The 21,900-nt window shown below is 33.6% G+C and overlaps 1 protein-coding gene across 7 annotated transcripts in view; it reads right to left on the bottom strand.

Moving 5' to 3' along the window:
• Gas2 (growth arrest specific 2) overlaps positions 1–21,900 on the bottom strand; it is a 124,421-nt gene that overhangs the window by 68,620 nt on the left and 33,901 nt on the right. For all 7 annotated transcript variants that reach the window (XM_046438081.2, XM_046438077.2, XM_046438082.2 and 4 more), the window contains one exon: positions 8,110–8,251. In XM_046438081.2, the coding sequence (XP_046294037.1) occupies positions 8,110–8,251 (142 nt within the window). The remainder of the gene's footprint in view (positions 1–8,109; positions 8,252–21,900) is intronic.

The following is a 21,900-nucleotide window of genomic DNA, read 5'->3' on the forward strand; positions in this document are numbered from 1 at the left end:
TTAATCAAACTGACTATTGTATAATTTGTAAAAACAAGTAATTGAATGCATATCTTTGTGTTAGGATGATCAGAAAAGCAACTCTTGGTGAGTTGAATTTGAGCTAAAACCCTTGCATTAAGTCATCTGTACCATTAACTTATACATATTTATTCATTTTGTTTTTAAGCAAAAATTTTCACTTCTCATGAAATTTATGGTAGGAACAATTTTTTCCCACTACATCATTACAATACTGCTGTGAATTAAGGGTGGGAGAGAACCTTCATATTCTTGTCTGTTCCTCTGAGTAAATTATTTTTAACAAATAAAAATCTCTGTAGTCAACAGTGATTATTATGCAAAAGGTTTTATTCACTAGATACTTTTAAGAAATAATCAAAACCAAAATCAAAGCAAAGTATAAGGTAGAACACCTCTGAGAAAAGTAATACAGATCCCCATTCAAAAATATGTGTCCAGAGACTCAATCTTATAACCTAGATTCTATAAAAATCTCATGGGCATCAAATGTCAGATGGAATGCTGCTTGCTCCAGGAATAGAAAATGAGGCTTTCCACTAAAGCAAGGGGTAGAGTTTCAATGTCACAGAATCTGCAAGGATAAAATGCATTAGACCATGAATGTATAGTGTAGCTAAATATATTAAGTTTTAACAGATGGGCAAAGAAATGGAAGCATGAAAAATCTGTTGTCCATTTGGTTTCTATATAAGTAGAGGCTGCAATATTTATGGTAATATTGAAAAGAACTGTTTTCTGGCTTTTTATTTAGGAAGAAAACTATATATATATTTCACCTTGATGGAGTTGAATTATGAAGAATATCATAAACTAATGGCTTTCTGCCTTTGTAGAGCAGAGGTTTTTAAAAATTCAAAGTGGTAGAATAGACAATATAGGAGTCTATAAGTCAGAGGAATCAGTTTTTATTCAGTGCTCCTAATTTTCTCATATCCCAAACAGGTGTCACACCTTTTACCTGCTTTCCTTCCAAATTAATTATGTGTTGAGAGCACTTGGAGCATGATAAACACTTAGTAAGCATTACATCCCTAGTAGAGAAGAGGGGGTCTACAGATAAGCAAAATTAGCTTCACGTGGGAATTTCACAGAAATACAATTACCAGGTCCAATTTCAGCCCTTGTCGGGGTCTGCACTCTTAAAAGTTTTCCAAGTGATGAGTACATACATTAAAGTTTGATAGGCACTGTGTGAATCGATATGATAACAATAAGCATAACATAATTCTTATATGTATTTTGCTTAAAAATATGTTCTGTGATACATGAAAAATGTTCTATAAATGTGAAGGCTAACACTTATGACTATTATGATGAAGATGAATGGAGGGAAATCAAATTCATAAACTAGATTAGCCTTTAGTGGATATTATGGGCATTTCTCTCCTGCCAGGATCTACAAGAAAAAACAACTGCTCCCTAAGTCTCATCATTCTGAGGAAGATCTACACAGAAAACTATGAGTTTCAATGTAGGAAGCAATTACGGATAGAAATTAACAGTCTGTAACACTCACCTGAAAGTGTTTGATTTCCAGAATAATAAGAAAATAGAAAAACAAAAAGCAAACCAACAAAAAAACCTGATCTGAAGCTAAGAAGGAAAAAGCAAACAAGGAAAAAATCGAAATCTCATTAATACTGAATGAGTAAAATTTTTCAAAATTAATAGTAGAATGATTTAAAATATAATATGGCATCCAAAATAGAAGTCACATAAAGAGTATCCACTCATAATCACATCAGTGAAGGAAACTCTAGAATAGAGTGTATGCAGTTAAGTGCTTTTGCCTCTACATTGAGAAATGACCTGAAATGGGGGTGCCCTGTTCTTCTCCAGCACTCAGCATTCCTGTTCAATTCATAGACTACGTCACTATCACTCAGAACAGCAATGTGAGGCAAGAGTCTTTCCTAAGTTGATTTATTATTTATGTTTCATTTTTGCCTTTAACTTAATCCTACAAACATTTAAAATTAGCCCAAAATATAAATTTCTCTAACATAAGGACATGATCTTTTGAGTTGATGGAGCTCAATTTTTGTTTCATTTTGTTTTTGTACTAAGGATTGAACTCAGGGACACTCAACTACTGGTCCACATTCCCAGCCCTATTTTGTATATTATTTAGAGACAGGGTCTCACTGAGTTCTTAGCACCTTACTTTTGCTGAGGCTGGCTTTGGACTCACGATCCTTCTTCTTCAGCCTCCCAAACCACTAGGATTTTAGATGTGCAACACCATTCCTAGCTATGGAGTTCAATTTTAATATTACCTGAACCACTTAAGATCTTGATACATTGGGCAAGTGATTTAATTCTTAAAGACTCAGTTTCTTATTTGTAAAATGAAGATTTGGGGGAGAGTGCATATGGTAACCTATTGGCATTGCTTAGCTGCCCTTTACTGAGAATAGAGCTATATCCATCATACATTATGGCAGAGAAAATTCAATCCTGGAAAAGAGAGAAAGATGCCCACTTCCCTAATTCAACCTGAACTTGTCAAGTCCTTGATTAAACCATTATTCTAGGGAGACATTCAGCTTTCTCTCAATCATACTCAATATTGTTCTCTCTTACATTTTTTCTAGAATAGGGGAATGACTAGATTTGAAAGGAATTCTCTGAGTTCAAAAGTAAAAAGTGAATTAATGCTAATAAAATAAATACTTTTTGAAACAAAAATCTATTTTTTTTTTAAAAAAGGGGAGTTCTAAAGGAAAATGAGCCTGGGGAAAATATTGAGTTAACCTAGAGCTGAATGGTGGCACAAATTGTTATCCTATGTTTACTAATAAACTTGTTATCCTTCACATAAATACTGTTACAGTCCTCAATATAGACAACAAGAACAAGGAGTGACTTATCACACACCAGAAAGCAGGCAAGGATTCTTTTTCTGATGCAACCAGTGACTTTAGAGTACAAAATGGAAAAGGTTAATGTTCAAAAATTCACACGCAAGCCATTTCACTTTTGCGCAGAATCATCAAAGCAATACTGCAAGTAGTAAAATACTGATGATGTTCGGTAGAACAAACGATTTTGTAAAACTGTGCTATCAGAGTGATGCATCAAAAGAAGACAATATTTATAACAAACACAAACACAGGAAACAAAACTTAAAAGTCATAGTCAAAACAAATCACACACATTCACATGCTACACAGCACATAGCAAACCCTTTTCTTGCTGAGTAGATTCTTTCTCAGAGAAATAGATGCAGAATAGTCACAGGCCTCCAAATCCTATAATTATCCAATAACACAATGATATTGACACAATTATGGCAAGCAAAACAGTGTGAAACTTAAAGTATTGCCCATCCCCCTTCTTTCCATCTCCCCAATCACCAAAATAAAGAAAAATAAACAAATCTGTGGAAAAAAGGTTAAATTGATAATTTCTAAACTGGTATGCCAATGTATTAGATATAAATCTCATAAATAAAAGCATTACTAACTGAAAATTGGTTTATATCTTTAAGAATCTTAGAAACAAGTCTCATAAAAGCATCAGTGTCATGACATATACTGTTTTTAAGCTGAAAATAAGTCATCGATTTTTTATCTTAAGATGTAAAAATGAGCCACATAAAAACATTCAGCATAATTCTGGAAAGGCAGTATAATATTTAAATTAATATTTTAAAAATTATTATATAGTGTCAGGAAGATTATTGATTAATAGAGTCGCATAACTTCCACAACTCTTTGAAACTAAGAACAGAAATGCTTACACATCTAAACACCTTTGGTTTTACTCCACAATTAAAAATTCATTTCTTTTAAAGTAATTATTGAGAGTCTATTTTCTATTTGATTAAGAAACTATAAACTTTTAAAATTCAAGAAAATATGCATGGTCATCATTTTAACTTAAAGCACAAAATCCTAAACACCTTAAAGGCTTTAACAAGGTTAATTATCAATCTTAATATATCAGATACATGAAAACAAAATTTCCAGGTATTAATTTGTATGTCAGCAATGTTTGAACAGTAGGGGTCAGGGTGAGCATTACTTGTGGATCATAGGTTAGAATATGCTCCACAGTGTGTACAGAAATCTATATTCTCTCTTAGAATTGCTGATTATGAAACAATTTCATAATCACAGGAAACACAGTTTAACCTCAACAATATGAAAAAGCCTTTATAATATGCTGATGTATAAAATTATGTGTCAATAAACAATTCCCTATGCAGGTTGGTCCAATTATACTTAGCATAAATAAAATTAATCATTCATATTTTATGTTACATGCCATAACTCTTTACTATCTGAAGTTTGTTAATAGAAAAGTGAAGAATATATAATTCCTAACTCTATTATTTTTTCTCTTTTGAATTATGAATATGAATTTTATATATACTATATATAAATATATACTATCATGTTCTTAGTATGTATTTTTCTCATATTCTTAAGTGGTTTCATGAATATTATTTTTTATTAGCATCTATTGATGACTATAATTTGTTTAAACTAATGTCAACTGTCAGAACTGTTTATTTTTAAGTTGTTTCAGTGGACATTTTGGTGCCTATCTCTTCTTTTCTTCAGATAAGGTTTTAGAAATAGAACACTTTAAAAGTTTATAAACATTTCTGAGGTCTTTGATGTGTAACATTAAACTTCCCTAAGAGAAGGACTACTGATTCCCAATTTTTTCATCAATTCATAGAAGATCCTATTTTCCAGTACACTCACCAACACCAAATACCTAATTTTCTTAATTTTGCTAATTTTTCACAGTTTATAATTCCATTTACCTTATCACTAAGATGTCCAACATTTTGACATCTTAGGTGGATTTCTGCAAGCCTGACCTCTGTCCATGTTCTTATTGGCTCATTTCTAAAACACTATTCAGGGTATAGTTAACTTACAACCTAAGAATGGACATTTCAGAGGAAAAATTATCGTTCAAAACTGTCATGGAAAAGAGTTATAGATGATAAATTGCAGTGTATATACTGTACGTGATTGTATGTGGCACAGGAAGACATCTGCCAACAATCATATCTACAAGAAGCAAGAGATGTATGTGCCATCAGTAGCTGCAGACACCCCTGTTCTTCCCTAACACCACTTCCCCCACCCACGGAGGCTTCATGTTATTAGCTGTGTGGGAAGAGAAAAGGTTGAGATGTGAATTACAATCTTCTCCCAAATGATTGTACAGAAAAGCACTGCTGCAAAGGGTAGCATATCAGTTGCCACCACGATAAGGATGCTTTATGCAGGCAAAGACTTTGAACAGCAGAAAAACAGAAGCCTTTTCACACACACTTAGTACAGAGATCTACTTTATCATTCATTCAAACACTTTTACCCCCTTCATCAGGGGCATCTTTTCATTTGATTTGTGGTTTTAAACATTAGGACACAAAGAATGTTCTTCATCTGGTGAGTCATTGAAATGAAATCTTAAGGTAAGAAAAAAAAAAAAAAACTTGCCCTAAATTCCCTTTCAAAAGTGAAGTGTGAAAAGACATCAAGCAGAGTACACAGTGTTATTGTGTAGGAAAGTCAATTCTGCAACTACAGAGTTCAAGGCTAGCAGCCACAGCTCAATCACTTCCTCACCCACGGTGAATAATAAGAAAAATCCAAGGAGAAAGGATTCCACTTGGGAAAATGGAATTTGTCATTGTCCTTCCTCTTGATTATCATTAACATCTATGGGCACAGCTGTTTCCTTTCTCTGACTAATCCTAAAGTCAATGCTATAATATCGGCCCCCTCCTTCTGTATCCCAGGGCCTATTATACATCACCTCATGTCCTTATCTGAGAAGGAAAAATTTCGAATTTATCTTTTAATTTAGTAGCAAACTGCAGCCTCATTTCTTGATTTAGTTTGGAACTGAAAAGATTAAAAATGATTTTTCAATTTTAAAAGCATTGAAATTTTGGTTTTAATAGCTTTCTGGGATAGTTAAATACATTTTAACTATAAGTTACAAGCTAAGTTATAGAAGAGAATCAAAACTGAGTACTTTAATGGACAAAATACTCAAAAGTTTATTACATATATATATATATATATATATATATATTTCTTTATATAATATTAGTTTGTTTGTCAAACATGGTAAATTAGTAAAGAAGTGACAAAATTCCTCTTGACATAACTATACATGCTACAAAGTATAAATTTACCTACCAAGGTGATCCTAGAATTTGCTTTAGGCTTTGTAGCAACAGAATAGAGTATTAAATTGGACTTTAAAAATTAGTCAACAGCGGTGCAGGAGGCTGGGACAGGAGGATCACAACTTCAAAGCCAGCCTCAGTAATGGCAAGGCACTAAGCAACTCAGTGAGACCATGTCTCTAAATAAAATACAAATAGAGCCACCTAGCTAGGTGGCTCTATTTTGTATTTTATAGTGGCTCAGTGGTTGAGAGTCCCTGAGTTCAAAGCCAGTTCCAAAAAAAAAAAAAAAAAAGGATCATCAAATTAAAAAATGCAAATAAATAAACACTAGAACCTTGGACTATAGAAATATTTCCAAAAGAGAAAATTTAGGATTAGACTGATTGTTCTGTCTGAAAATTTATATTAATTCAAGTAACATCATAACTCATGGATTATGAGACAAGGTCATGTTTACATTTATAGCTCTCTGTAACTCACTTGATTTATAGTAATAAATGGAAAAATGCTTCTTTAATAAAAACCTTTTAAAATGAACAAACTAATTAATATTAAAATAAAGGATTTTTTCCCCTGTGTGGCAATTCTTTGTCAATGTAGGAGCACTCCAGAATTTCATACCATGACATTAATTGTCCACACACTCAGTGCAGAACATATTGAGTACATTCTTTGTGACTGAGACTTGGAGATGCATATGTATATGCGTGTGTTCATATGTGTGTGAGTGTGTGTATAGATGTATATGTATATCACATACATGTATATCACGTATGTGATATACATATATACATAGATTCGTGATATACAAATATGTGTCATATATTTCAATTTCTTTTATTTTATATGTTGAAATGGTAACACTCAAAGTCCAATTATAAGCATTCAAGCTGTACACTATTGTGAATGGCACACTACTGTGCAATTATTTTGGTTCATATTTCTTTCCGGTCTAAAATGTCTCCCAATCTCAACTTAATTCAATGTTAATATTTGGTATTATGAGATTTTGTAAATTATATTTTTGTAAAACTTCAGGCAAAAAAAACCAGAGTTTTCTTTTTCCTTTCACCAAATGTTGTCTTTCTTTACTTAGTTCCACTTCACTAGAGAGGTATTTTAATTCTGATATTCTCCATATTAGAGTTATCATGCAGTAGAACCCACACAGGAGGTTGGAATATTCAATTCCAGGGTATTGGGTACTGTTGAAACACTAAATAGTCCAATCATGGGCTTTCTTCAATGAAAATGCAAAAGCTCACTCTTTGATCTGGAAATAGACTTGCCAAAATTCATTAAGAAAAAAAAACAGCAATCTAGCAAGTGTTAACAATCTAGTAAGTGCCTTTTATTTCATTATGTTTGATTATCTCCATATCCTCCTTTCATTATTTTTATTATTTTAATATCCTCCTTTCATACTTGATTTCTATCTCTCTAGAAAAATAAACAGACAAATATATAAACTAACAAACTTCAATTCCCACAAAAATGGAGCTGATGGCAGACACAAAGTTTTCATATTTCATCAAGGAGAAAGGAAAACGTTTTCATGGCTGGATAATACATACCTACCCTTCTGACCCAACTAGAGCTTCATAGTAAAATGTAGTCCTGTGCTTTCAAACAATGACCAAGTTTGCATTAATTGCTCACATTTTTAGCTTGGAAAGGATTATGCCACCTCTGTTTCTATTCTTTTATCCATAAGGTAAGCAATAGTAAGAAGACATATATATTTTTCCACAAATATAGTGGGACAAGTTCACAAGAGATCTACAAGTTTACAGCAAACTCATATTTTTAAAGATAAAAATATGTGTAATTCCATAATACAGCAAAAAAAGGATTAATATCTACTAAGACAACAACAATTTAAATATTGTATCAACTAAATTTCTGAAGGAAATACATACCCAGACCTTCAGATTCAAACAGACATGTTTCATCCACACCTAAATCTCGGCACCAGGATAAGAAATTTGCTGTATTATCTCGGGCAAAAAAGGAGCCTGAGGGTGCACTGGCTTTGCATGGAATCTTCTTCAATGGAAGACTCTGAAAAAATAAAGAAATTTCACTCTGGTGGAATATCTGGCAAAGTCATCACTATAACAAATTAAAAACATGTTTACATTTTCAAGAAAATGCTTTGGCATGACATCACATCAAAAATGGGTTTATGAAGAATTACAGAAAAGAAAATGTAATGTTCATGACACTTACCTGGCCTTAAGACACATGAAAAGTCTACGCCTGCAAACACACACCCTTGCCTTTTTAGTACTTTGTAGGAAATATGTGTAAGTCTATTTCTTGGCTCAGATTGCTTCCCTATTTCTTCTTTTTCTTTGTTTGTTTGTTTTGCTTTCTTTTTCATAAAAGTATTCTGTCAATATTTTTCACAAAGTATTTATAAATGTTTTCATCACTTGTGAAACAATACAAAGGTTGTAATGAAAATTATGTATGCATGTAAATTTATATATACACCTGTATGTATTCTTATGTGTATACATACAAATGTATCATAAAAATTTCCCACGAATTATAAAGTCATAAGACAGTATCAAAACTTATATAGAGGGGCTGGAGTTATGGCTCACTGGTCAAGTGCTTGCCTAGCATGAGTGAAGTCCTGAATTCGATCCCCAGGACCACATGAAAAGACTAAATAAACAAAATAAAGGTATTGTGTCCATCTACAACTAAAAATATTAAAAGAAAACTTATCCAGAAGTGTTCATACTGGGACTAAGAGAGGCATATATTAAAATCTTTTAAAAAATAACATCATACAGTATTTCTTCCAAATTATTGACTTTTAATCCATAGAATACAGCTTCACTCTATAAAATAAAGATAATTCTCATTTGAACTATGCTTTTTGACATTGAAGAATACAATTTATATTTCGCACTGTTTCATTCTTGAGATAAGAACACTCAATCATGGATGTGATCCTGGACGAATATTCTTATTAACAGTCACTTATAAGATTTGCACCAGGCAATCACCCTTGGCACTGTGCTAAGAGTCATAGTTATGTTTTCTTTAACAGGATACAACCAGTTTCCAGGGCACTGCATGAAGCCATAAAAAGTGATTCTATGTGATGCATAAGATTGAGTCAAGTGGTTGGATAAACTGAGCTACAGAGCCTTACCTCAAAGAGCAAAATGATAAAGGGTGAAGGAATAATTCATACCTTAAATAATTCATACTTATTGTGTCCCTTATTTACTGGGAACATGTAAATGTAATAAACAACTCAAGATTATTAAATTCATAAACAAGAATAGCTATAAAAATTTTAATAGTGGCCTAAGTAGATTGGTGAAATCCTCTTTACATCAAATTGTTACCAGAGTTCTTCATGCTCAACAATTTTGAGACAACAGAACAAAAATATTCCATTACCATATTTCTCAAAGGCTGTAGCTGTTTAACCTCAAAGATCCATCTCTTTTTTTGCAGAATAAATTTGATTTTGTTAGATAAAATCAAAGTTTTGACAGGGATATGCAAACATTTATACAGATACACACTTTAGGCACAATAGTTATACAAACTATAGATGGTGTTGCCTATAGAATAATCTCCTTAACAGATTTGGTCCAGGTTTTCAAAGAAATGCTTGTTATACAAGTTGCAAAATTAACCATAAAGAACACATCATGTCTCTTACAAAGTATTTTGAAAATCAATTAGTATTTTAATTTGAAAGTGAAATACATCTCTTTAAATCTAGCAATTTACTTCTAATATGTTATACAGATATAATGGCATTAGTTCTTAAAACACATGTACAAGTATAGTTCTTACAATACTGATTGACTAGAAAAAAAAATAGAATATGTCAAGAGAGGGATGGTAGATAATATATACAAGTACAATGGAACTCTATGTAATCATTTAAAAGGAAAAGACAAATAACTGTACCTGTACTGAACCACAAACATATTCAAGTATACTCTTAAAGCAGTATCAAATTTGCAAACAGATATGTGTACATGTATACACAAATAAATGACCATGTACAAAGTCCAAATCCTTATAAATATGTTGTACTTTATACTTATAAACACACAGAGATATACATATATATGCATATATGTATAGTTCTTATGGACTATAAACATTACTATCAAACCAAATAGGAATCAAATTGATGTTAATTACCTTTGAGGAAGGGATTGATTGATACATAGAGAATCACTTCTTATTTTATATAATCCTAAAAAAAGTAGTAGGATTTTGATTGTCTTATATTTTATCAATATTTTCAAACAATAAAACCAAGATGGATGAATTATGTCAGCCAAAACATTATTTCAATAAAAGGATTTTCCCCAAAATATGTCCAAGAATTGCCTATAAAGCTGTCTCATAATGTGAATAAAGCAATAAAGATTAATTTTAAAATAACATAAATAAATCCAAACACTGAGCTATTTTAACATCAACTTCCTATATCCCTGGCATGGGGGTGGGGGTCAAGATTTTGAAACCATTTCAAATCAATGAATGTGTTTACATTCAAGAGCTATTTTCTAAGAATTAATACTTGACATAAGTAAGGTCTGCTAAAGGGAATTAGATGCATGATGTATGTGGAAAAAAGGAATGCTATATTCATATTGCTCTGAGGAAGCAAGAGATTGATCTGACACTTAATTTACCAAGGGGCTAATTTTAGAGAATACTCACAGGGAACATGTTCTCAAAAATTGTTTAACCTACTCTTTAAGAACTTTCAAGGACAAGCACCAAGGGAAAAAAATGAAGGCATTTTCCCCCTATAAGTTTGAAGTCTTTACAAAACCATCTACATATCATATTCCAGAATCTAAATATTTATTTAAAATCCAATGCAATCATATTTAAAGACCATTTATTTTATTAGGACCAATAAAATTAAAGCTGGCTATATCAGTATTTCATAACTCGGGAATTTCCAATGCAGAGGAAGTCAGTATTGATCTAATTACATGGCATTCAGGTGATTCATGGAATACTTTAGTGCTTCTGTATCAATGAAATATTAGAAAAGAGTAAACACTAAATACTTTAGTGCTTCTGTATCAATGAAATATTAGAAAAGAGTAAAAACAGTAAACTAAGGAATAGAATGTTCCAATCTTCATCCAGATGAAACAACTTTCTGGAAGAATTTTTAAGTCACCTTCACTAGTCAAAATGAATCACACATAGAATCTATAGAGTGCATTACACTGAAGTAGGAATAAGGATTGCTCACAGTCAGAGAGCACCAGTGCACAGCTTATAAAACCAGATGTTCTTTTTTTTTTTTTTTCTTTTTGGTACTGGGGAATGAACCCAGGGGCACTTAACCACGGAGGCACATTCAAGCTCTCTCTCTCTCTCTCTTTTTTTTTTTCTTATATACATTTTATCTAGAGACAGGGTCCCACTAAATTGCTTAGTGCCCAAGTTGCTGAGGCTAACTTTGAACTTGGAATCGTCCTGCCTCACCTTCCTGAGCCCATGGGATTGCAGGCTTGCACCACCAGGCTGGGCAGGACCCGATATTCTTCCTGGTTGTATAGCAACCCAAAGCCCATGAGACAAGAGTCTTTCTAGAGTTTTGGAGAAAAATTCTTGATTTCCCTCCAATTAAAGAACAAATGATTCAATACTAGTAGCATTCAAAACATTTGAAACTAAAAAATATTTTTAGATGACTTACACAAAGATATTTGTTATGTTTTGGAGACTTTCTGTTCTATGATTTTTTTAACATGTAAATTTCTCTTAGTTCCCATGACAATCTTGGAAGAACATCCAACCCTATAATCTTTTCTTTCCTAATAAAGATTAAATTAAGGCAAACAGATCTATGGAATGAAATCAACTTTTCATCTTCCAAAGAAAATCTTGGGAAGAGCAGATTTAGAATACAAAACTGCCTTTAGGAATTTTAGAAACATATACTCAAATAGCTGAGGAGTTGACAGTTATGGACAAGAATATCTTAGATGCAAAAACAAAATAAAACAACAACAAAACCCCACTAAACCTATGGCTTTCAAAGAGAACCTGCATGTGTAGAACACCTGATATGTCTTAAATATTCTCTGAAGAATTCCTATAAGCAATGGAATTTAATCCACTGCATCTCAGGAAAATTATTCGCTAGGGCTTTGGAGTCCAATTACTTGAGTTAATACTTGGCTATATCATCTCTGTGCTGTGATATCTCATGCAAGTTATTTGAAGTCTGTGTCTCAGTCTTCTCTTTTATAATTTAATTCTGTGACAATAAGTCTTCAATAACTACTATCCACTAACATTGTTACCAGTGCAAGTAAAAACATATCAAATTACCTATGATTTCCTTTTCTCATAATTTCTTGTAAACATTTTAATTGTTCATTATGGTTGCAAGAATTCAGAAAAAGACTGGCAAACAATGGATTTCTTCACACATCTATCCTAAATTTAAACTGAGCTTCTGGAACAGTTTTCTAGTACTGAATAGTTTTCTGTGATAACTAATGCATTAAATTCTATTGAGCATTTGAACTATAGTGAGTGTGGCTAGTGAATTAACTATTAATTTTGCTTTATTTTAGTCTAATTAAATTTCAATAGTCATATGTGGTTTCCAGCCCTCATACTAGATAGCACATTCATAATGTGGAAAATAAAATCATTACTTGGAGTTTTATAGTTTACTATTTGACCACTTGACTAGTTCCTCTGTGTGTAATAACTGAGGTAGACAAGTGTGCTGGTCACTTATGAAGACTCTGCTTATTGGTGTAGTGTGCAGAATTGTTATGTCCTGGTTATGGTGTCATAGTTGTAATTAGCTTCAAAAAGACAGTAGTGACTAATTTATTTTTTCACTCATATAATAATCTACATCTGGAGAACTAGGATCTTATTTAACATTATGGTACCTCTTTGACAAACAGGTGATTTATGCACATGAGAGACTTGATTTGCTGTGTGAAACTTATGGTGGGTTCAGGAAGAAGGGAACCAGTGCTATAAGTGCCTACCATTCTCTGGGAACACGCAAACCTAGTTTAGATAGTTTATCCTCTTGAATTCACAAAACACAATATCACAAGTTAAGTAAATACAACTATGTTCATTTTTCATCTAAACAAACTGGGCTTACACAGAGTTCAAATCAAAGCATTCCATCTTTATATCCATACACTTTTAACTACTCTGAGATAGCTCGCTGGAGCCTTAAATTTAATATACTTTAACATTTGATTTATTTCACAAATATTTGGCCAAGTAACCTTAAGACAAAGAATTATATCTGTCATCTATTCAAGCTTTGTGGGGGAAAAAAGACCAAGAAAATGGCATCTTTAATTCCTCTATATTGTGAATGGAAAATTTAATACTGGTACTTTAAATAATTCATTCTTCACAAAAATTTAAGACACACACTCCCCTTGATCACATCAAGTAGACATTTCAGATATAAAACAGTGGAAGTCCTGGTACTTGCCAAGAACTAATATCTTTCCTTTCCAAAGGGCATATAGAATGTACTGTTCAAATATGCAGGCAATAAAGTCACACTTTCCATCACGGAAATAATGTTTCCATTTGTATCCCATGCTGCCTTGAGTTTCACTATATATTTTATTGAAAAATAATCTCATTCAGTAAAATTATTTCATTTGAACATTCACAGTACCAAGGTGTCTAACTATAAATACCAAGAGTCTTTAGAGAAGATGAAAATACATTCTCTAAAATCAAAATTATATACATTTTTTAAGGTAAGTAAAAATGAAATCTTTCTAGTATCATAGCCTTCTCCTCAGGACTCTACAATAAGACCTTATGCCTCAAGCAGTGAGCTATGGTTTAGTACAGCAGTAACTGGATGTACTAAGCTTGAATTCCAAGTGGACCTCCTCCTTTTTCCCTTTCCAGGATAAATTCCATATTATAGATATCAAGTCTTATATCAAAATATTAATATATTTTTCATGCTGTGATATTATAACAGTACTCATATCATAAAAAAAGAAATATGATAAATGGCTTCTTACAGAATTTTGGTGTACCTTTTTTCCCTGCCAAATTATGAGGATTCTCACTTAAATAACTGAGTTAGCAAATAAGTAAAGCATTTTGAATTATTTGAAAGAATTTCTGGCATGTTATAAAATTATGTTAGAAGTGTGAGGTAGACAAGTGTGCTGGTCACTTACGAAGACTCTCCTTATGAAGACCAAATGAAAAACAAGTCTAGTTCTCAAACTTCAGGTGTAAAAGAGGGGGTAGACAATAAAAGTTACTATGTAAACGAGTTGAAATTTTACATTTACGGAAAAACTTTCCCAGAATATTTATAGCACATTTATTCATAATTACTAACACTTGAAGGTAACCAAGAAGGACATCAGCAGGTGAATGGGTAAATAAAAAGTGGCATGGTGAGATAAGAAAATATTCAGTAATAAAAAGAAATAAACTATCAAGCCATAAAAAGACACAGAGGAAACTTAAATGCATATTACTAAGTGGAAGAAGTCAATCTAAAAATGCTACATAATGGATGCCTCTACTTGTTTAACAAACTGGAAAAAGCAAAACTAAGAAGACAGGATGTATAACCAATGTGATCCTGCAATCTGTACACGTGGAAAATGAGAATTCATACCCTATTTGAAGCAAATGTATGATATGTCAAGATCATTGTACTGTCTTCAACAAATGGGACTTACTCAAACTAAAAAGTTTTTTCTCAGCAAAAGAAACAATAAGAGAGGTAAACAGGGAGCCTACATCCTGGGAACAAATCTTTACTCCTCACACTTCAGATAGAGCCCTAATATCCAGAGTATACAAAGAACTCAAAAAATTAGACCATAAGATAACAAATAACCCAATCAACAAATGGGCCAAGGACCTGAACAGACACTTCTCAGAGGAGGACATACAATCAATCAACAAGTACATGAAAAAATGCTCACCATCTCTAGCAGTCAGAGAAATGCAAATTAAAACCACCCTAAGATACCATCTCACTCCAGTAAGATTGGCAGCCATTATGAAGTCAAACAACAACAAGTGCTGGCGAGGATGTGGGGAAAAGGGTACACTTGTACATTGCTGGTGGGACTGCAGATTGGTGCAGCCAATTTGGAAAGCAGTATGGAGATTTCTTGGAAAGCTGGGAATGGAACCACCATTTGACCTAGCTATTCCCCTTCTCAGTCTACTCCCTAAAGACCTAAAAAGAGCATGCTACAGGGACACTGCTACATCGATGTTCATAGCAGCACAATTCACAATAGCAAGACTGTGGAACCAACCTAGATGTCCTTCAATAGACGAATGGATAAAAAAAAAATGTGGCTTTTATACACAATGGAGTATTACTCTGCATTAAAAAATGACAAAATCATAGAATTTGCAGGGAAATGGATGGCATTAGAGCAGATTATGCTAAGTGAAGCTAGCCAATCCCTAAAAAACAAATGCCAAATGTCTTCTTTGATATAAGGAGAGTAACTAAGAACAGAGTAGGGACGAAGAGCATGAGAAGAAGATTAACATTAAACAGGGATGAGAGGTGGGAGGGAAAGGGAGAGAGAAGGGAAATTGCATGGAAATGGAAGGAGACCCTCAGGGTTATACAAAATTACATACAAGAGGAAGTGAGGGGAAAGGGAAATATAATATAAGGGGGAGAAATGAATGACAGTAGAGGGGGTAGAGAGAGAAGAGGGGAGGGGAGGGGAGGGGGATAGTAGAGGATAGGAAAGGCAGCAGAATACAACAGACACTAGTATGGCAATATGTAAATCAATGGATGTGTAAATGATGTGATTCTGCAATCTGTATATGGGGTAAAAATGGGAGTTCATAACCCACTTGAATCAAAGTGTGAAATATGATATATCAAGAACTATGTAATGTTTTGAGCAACCAACAATAAAAATTAAAAAAAAAGAAAAAGAAAAAAATCAGGGGAAAGCAGAGCAGGAGGGATTACAAGGATGAACACACAGGATTTTAAGGTCAGTGAAACCATACTATATGAGGCTGTACTACTGGATACAGCTATGCATTTGTCAAAACTCAGAATGTTTAACATGAAGAGTGAACTCTAGTGTAAACTGTGTTCTTTGGGTGATAATGATGTGTTAATGTAGGCTCATGGGCTGTAACAAATGTACCATTCTGGTGTACTTTCCACTCAGTTTTAATGGAAAACTAAAGCTTCTCTAACATTTGGAATCTAAAAGAGTCAAACTCTGAAAAATAGGGAGTGGTATAGTGGTTCCCAGGCTGGATAAGAAAGGGTTGAGAATGGGGAGATCTAGGCTTAAGGGTACAAAGTTTTAGGCATAAGTCATGTAAAATCCACCATATATCATGAGAACTGTAATTAATAATAGTGTATTACACTGAAAATAGCCAAGAGGATAGTTCTTACATGTTCTCATCCCAAAAAGTGATGTGATGAACATATTAATTATATTGATTTTATAATTCACTATGTATGCGTATATTAAAATGTTTTGTTGTATACCACAGATACACACTTTTTTGTTACTTATAAGTTAGTAGAGCTGAAAAAATAAAGTCTATAAAAAGTTCCCATGTCATTAACAGTTGTTTAAGAAGCATTAAATGCTTCACAAAGGAAAACATGTAGTTTTATACAGCCTGAAAACAAATACCTTCCTTTTGTTTTTAAATATTTTGTGCTCAATTTTTATATACATCAGTATGGTGATCACTATCCAAATGCTCTGGTACTATAAAAAACTTCTGTTCTCCCAACTTACTGTTTATGCTTAAACAGAGAAAGATGAGGTTCCAGGACTCTAGTTCTATATTTTAAGATCCAATTAACTGGTAAGGCTATCTAAAATTATTAATAGAAATTTAATATGATTCAATTCAAATAATAATTATTAAATTACAACTCTGTGCCAGTTGTAACCCTGGCACTAGAAAATGAAAGGCAAAAAAGATAGGGCCAATGTCCCTTTCTAGCAATTCTTCATGTCTTGTTTTAAGACAGAAAAATCATATCATTTTGTAAGAATTATAGCAGAACTTAAGCTGTGGTTTAAATTTAGTTCTTTTGAAACTTTAGGGATCAGTATGGAAAGTCTTGGAAAGGAACAGCTTCTTATAAAACTGAAGGATCTCCTGCACTTATAAAAAGGGCAGGGAATTGGGAACGTGAAACATTCCATAAGCTTGAGCAGGCCTGGGAGTTAGGAATGAGTACAGGGTGCATGTGGACAGGATGAGAGTAGAATGTAGACCAAGACAGACTAGCAAAGGGTCTTTCATGCTTCCTAAACATCAATACAATTGGAATCTCTACTGGGGTTAATGAATTTAAAGGCTCACAAGAGGCTAGGCAGATGAAACAAGAGAATGAAGTGGCTAGCTGCAGGGGACTGTGAGGAGTGGAGATGACTGCACACACCTGAATAGATCACTCCATGTCCTGGAGGGGCACCCTTATTCATTTGTGGTCTCCCATAGAGAAACAAAATCCCAATATTGTGGGGTCTTCTCCTTTTTCAGAAAAATGAGGAAATCCATGTGAAAATTGATTGATTTTGGACAATTAGGTATAGAGGAAGAGCCATGCCATTGCCAGTTTGCAATCTGAACATTCATTACACAAATTAATAAAAGGTTTTCATATTTTAAGCCAAGAAGTAACCCAATCATATGTGATGTTTGGAAAAATACTCCTGTCATCGTTGTCAAGAATGGACTGGAGGAAAAATTGTATTAAATAATTCTATAATTTATTTCTCTCTTGCCACCTCTATCTTGGGGAACTTTCAAATCACAGAAATAGGAGAAAGACTGGAAGAGTGAAATATGAAATGGAATACAAATGGCTTCTCAGAAAATGGCATGCATTTTGAATTCCAGGTGTGATAATCCCTTAGATTATCAATAATATTAATAGTAATTTCAAATTATTAATTAATTATAGTAGATCGACCAAATCGATGAGAGTTTAAAAACTCTTTTTGAGAATATATCATCAATTTTCTGTGTCCCTTCCATAATGAGGGAATTACCTTAAGGAAGTAGGCTAGAAAATTCTTTTAAAATATATCTTGAATTTTCATTTCCAACAAATCCTTCACATTTTAAGATGTGCTAATTGACAATTATTGTCAACAAATTTTGAGTTTACAGAGTCACTAATTCTAATGCTTTAGTTAAAGCTACTTTTGTTGTTATTATACTGGCAATTGAAACCAAGAGCACTCTACAACTGAGCTGCATCCTTAGACCCCTTATTTTATTTTAGCTAACCTCCAACTTGTGATCTTCCTGTGTCACCCTCCTAAATTACTGGGAGTGCAGGCCTACACCACTATGCCTGGCTAGTCAAAGCTATTTTTTTTTGTATAATATTCAACAAAGGAATACTATTTTGAAAATTGTCTTATGGATGGATCCCACAAAACCCAATGTATTTCAGGGTCCAATAAATTCTGTTGTTGTTTGTGTTGTTATCATTTTTGTTAACTTTGCTGTAGTACACAATATTTGGGGGCATACTGTGAGTACAAATTAATCAGCAGATGATGACCATTATGGTTTAGATTGAGGAGTGCTCCAAGAGCTCATGGGTTAGACAAAGCGAGAATTTTCAGAGCTGAATTGATTAGATGATGAGAGTTGTAACCCAATAATGGACTAATCCCCTGAGATGAATCCACTGATAGGAATAAATTGGATGGTAACTAAAGGCAAGTAGAGTATGGCTGGAGGAGATAGATCACTGGGGGTGTACTGTTTGAGTATATATTCTGTCCCTGGTGAGTGAAGCTCTCAGTTTCCTGGTGCCATGCCCTGGGCTGCTTTCCTCTGCCCTAGTCTTCTGCCATGATGTGCTGCCTAACCCCAGCCCAAGAGCTATCAAGACAGACATCTATGGACTGAGACCTCTGAAACTGTGGGCGTCAAATACACTTTTCCTTCTCTACATGTTCTCTTAGTCACAGTAGTGAAAATAGGACCTATAACAGTTAATCTGTTTAGTTTGTACAGGTTCAATATTTAAAATGTTTTGAGAATTAAACAAGATGTTCTAGAAAGTACTTAGTATCAATCCTCAATCATTACTTATCTTTATTAATAATAAATTTTAAGAAAATGTGTACTTTTGTTACAAATGCCTTGATGAGGGTAAAATATTAGTACATAATCATCTCTGTAGTTACTATAATAAATTCCACATTTGTAGGAAAATATAAAAATTTGTAACAAGTTCTTTATATCTGTATTGTGAATTAATTACCATTTTCTTGGCTCCATTTTCTGATGTCTCCCATTATCATTCTGTATGTTCATCTATGATTTTCATACTCAAAATGGTATTTTCTATATCAGAATGGGGATTCCAAAAGGAAAATTCAATTGTTTATCCTGCTTAAAAATTTTCAGTGACATCCAACTGCTTGTAGAAACAGGACAAAGCTTTTTATAACATGGTTCCACAGTTTGTATTAGCTTAGGTCCTACTTGCAGACAGTTTTATCTGGCTCTATGTTCCTCTCTGTGATAAAACCACTCCTGTTCTCACTCTTTCATTTTCTCCAGGTTGTCTCCCACCACATGATAACTGTGCTCTCTGCCACTCCCATACTTCTTTGTCCAATTAACTCCAGGTCCCAGGTTAAGGATCACACAAATCATGTTCCCTTACACTTCCTTTCAATTGGTAAAATCCACATTGTTCAAGTGTTCCGGCTACCATGTTCCTGAATATGAGTCATTGAATAGTGATTTTTCTCTCCCTCCAGGCTGTATAAGTTTCATGAGGAATAGAACAGGTCCTGATTTTGTTCATCATTTTATCCCCAGCACCTAGCATAATTCCTAAGAAATAGCACTTAAAGAATATTTGTCAAATATATAAAATACGAGTATAGACAAAACATACATTCCCTCCAGCAAGGGGCAGCAGATGGAAGGGTATGAGCATCATATCTGGAGACAGACTGTCTGGTTCTGAACCCCCAGTTTTCACTCATTAATTGTGTGATATCGGCAAGTTAACCCAGCTTCATCTGTGAAAGGGCATAATCACAGTGTCAGCAGCACAGGATTGCTGTGAACATTATTAGCTTACACAGGAAGTTCTTGAAATACAGCCTGCCATATAGTAAAGTTTAAATATGTATTAGAAAACTGAAACAAAGAAAAGTTGACGAATTGAAATAAAATTCATTATGAGGCTATGAAATCCTTGAGGATTTTAATGATCACTGAAACACATAAGCATAATCTTTAAAATATCAAAGGTTTCCACCTAATAATCAAGTGATCCAGGATAGCTCTCAAGTCATTACATCCCTTCCCCCAAAACCCAGATTTCCTTGTTTTAGTTTTCTCTGCTCATCATTGATGATCTCTTTACCCTTTCAGTTTGTGGCCATTAAGTTACCAATTTAGCTCATTGCCATTTTCCAGCAAATATGTCTTCAATTATACCCAGCCCTTTCCAAAACAGTACCATATCCTTACCCCAAACCTTTTAATATCACATCTTCAAACAAATGTAGAAGCTTCCCAAAATATTCCCCCAAACACTTGTCCAGTCTCAAATCTCTCTAATCCAATCTACACATCACCATCAGATTAATCTTCCTTAATTGAATGCTCTCATTTTCCACCTCATTGTCTATAAAACAAAGATGAAATGCTTAAGTCTTACAGGAATGAGACTCATCAGCTTCCCCAGCTTCTCTACTCTGTAAGCCAATCACATTGGTATACATACTATCCCTAGAATATGCTTGAATTTTTTTCAGTTTTAATGTTTAGTCACTACCATTTTATGTTTCATTTGCTAGAAATATCTGTCTGTTCATCTATGTAAGATGATTCAAATTCCAACTGATTGTAGGCAAATTTTCTCAAGCGCTCAGATCAATTGATTTGTTTCCTGAATGCTTATGGAATCTGCTGTGTATACAAGCAGAAGTCAATGTACAATGGTGTTACAGCTTTGATATGGAGCTTCTGTGTTAGGCAATGAAGCGATATTTACAGGTGAATAGATTAGATTGTGAGAGCTCTTACCTCATCACTGGATTAGTGCATCAGATGAATTAATAATGTGAATGAACTACTAGGTGGTTACTATCGGTAGGTGCACATGGCTAGAGAAAATAGGTCACTGGGGGTATTCCCTTCACGAGTAATACCTCTTTTCTCTTTCCTCTGCCATGCCCGTTTGCCATTATGTTCTGCCTTGCCTTAGGCCCAGAGCAATGGAGTCAACTGAGAGCTCCAAAACTGTGAGCCCAATTTTTCTCTCCTATAAATTATTTTTGTCAGGTATTTTGGTCACACAGTGACACCAAAATGACTTAACATAAATGGTGTGTCTAGTCAGATGTAAATTAAATCTAAAGATGCTATTGACTTACTTTAAAAAAAAGTATTTATCATCGGAGTTTACAACTTTAATATATTTTAAGTATCATGCTAAGGTGAATCCAAGGTTGTCTTTGGAGTACTCTGTTACTCATTTGTTTACGTGAGGGTATAACACCTGTGCCCGGTAGCACCTGAGTTTTCCCCAATCAGTTCTCCATGTCTATCTTTCCAATTGCAAAATTAAGCACTGCCATTCATCCATTTCTACAGGTAGTAAACCCTGGATCAAGACCCATTTGATATAATTCATCAATGAAGGC

Source organism: Marmota monax, unplaced genomic scaffold (genome assembly GCF_021218885.2).
Source record: "Marmota monax isolate L192 unplaced genomic scaffold, Marmota_monax_Labrador192_F-V1.1 WCK01_AAM20220418_F8-fsc00061, whole genome shotgun sequence".
NCBI classification, from domain to species: Eukaryota; Metazoa; Chordata; class Mammalia; order Rodentia; family Sciuridae; genus Marmota; species Marmota monax.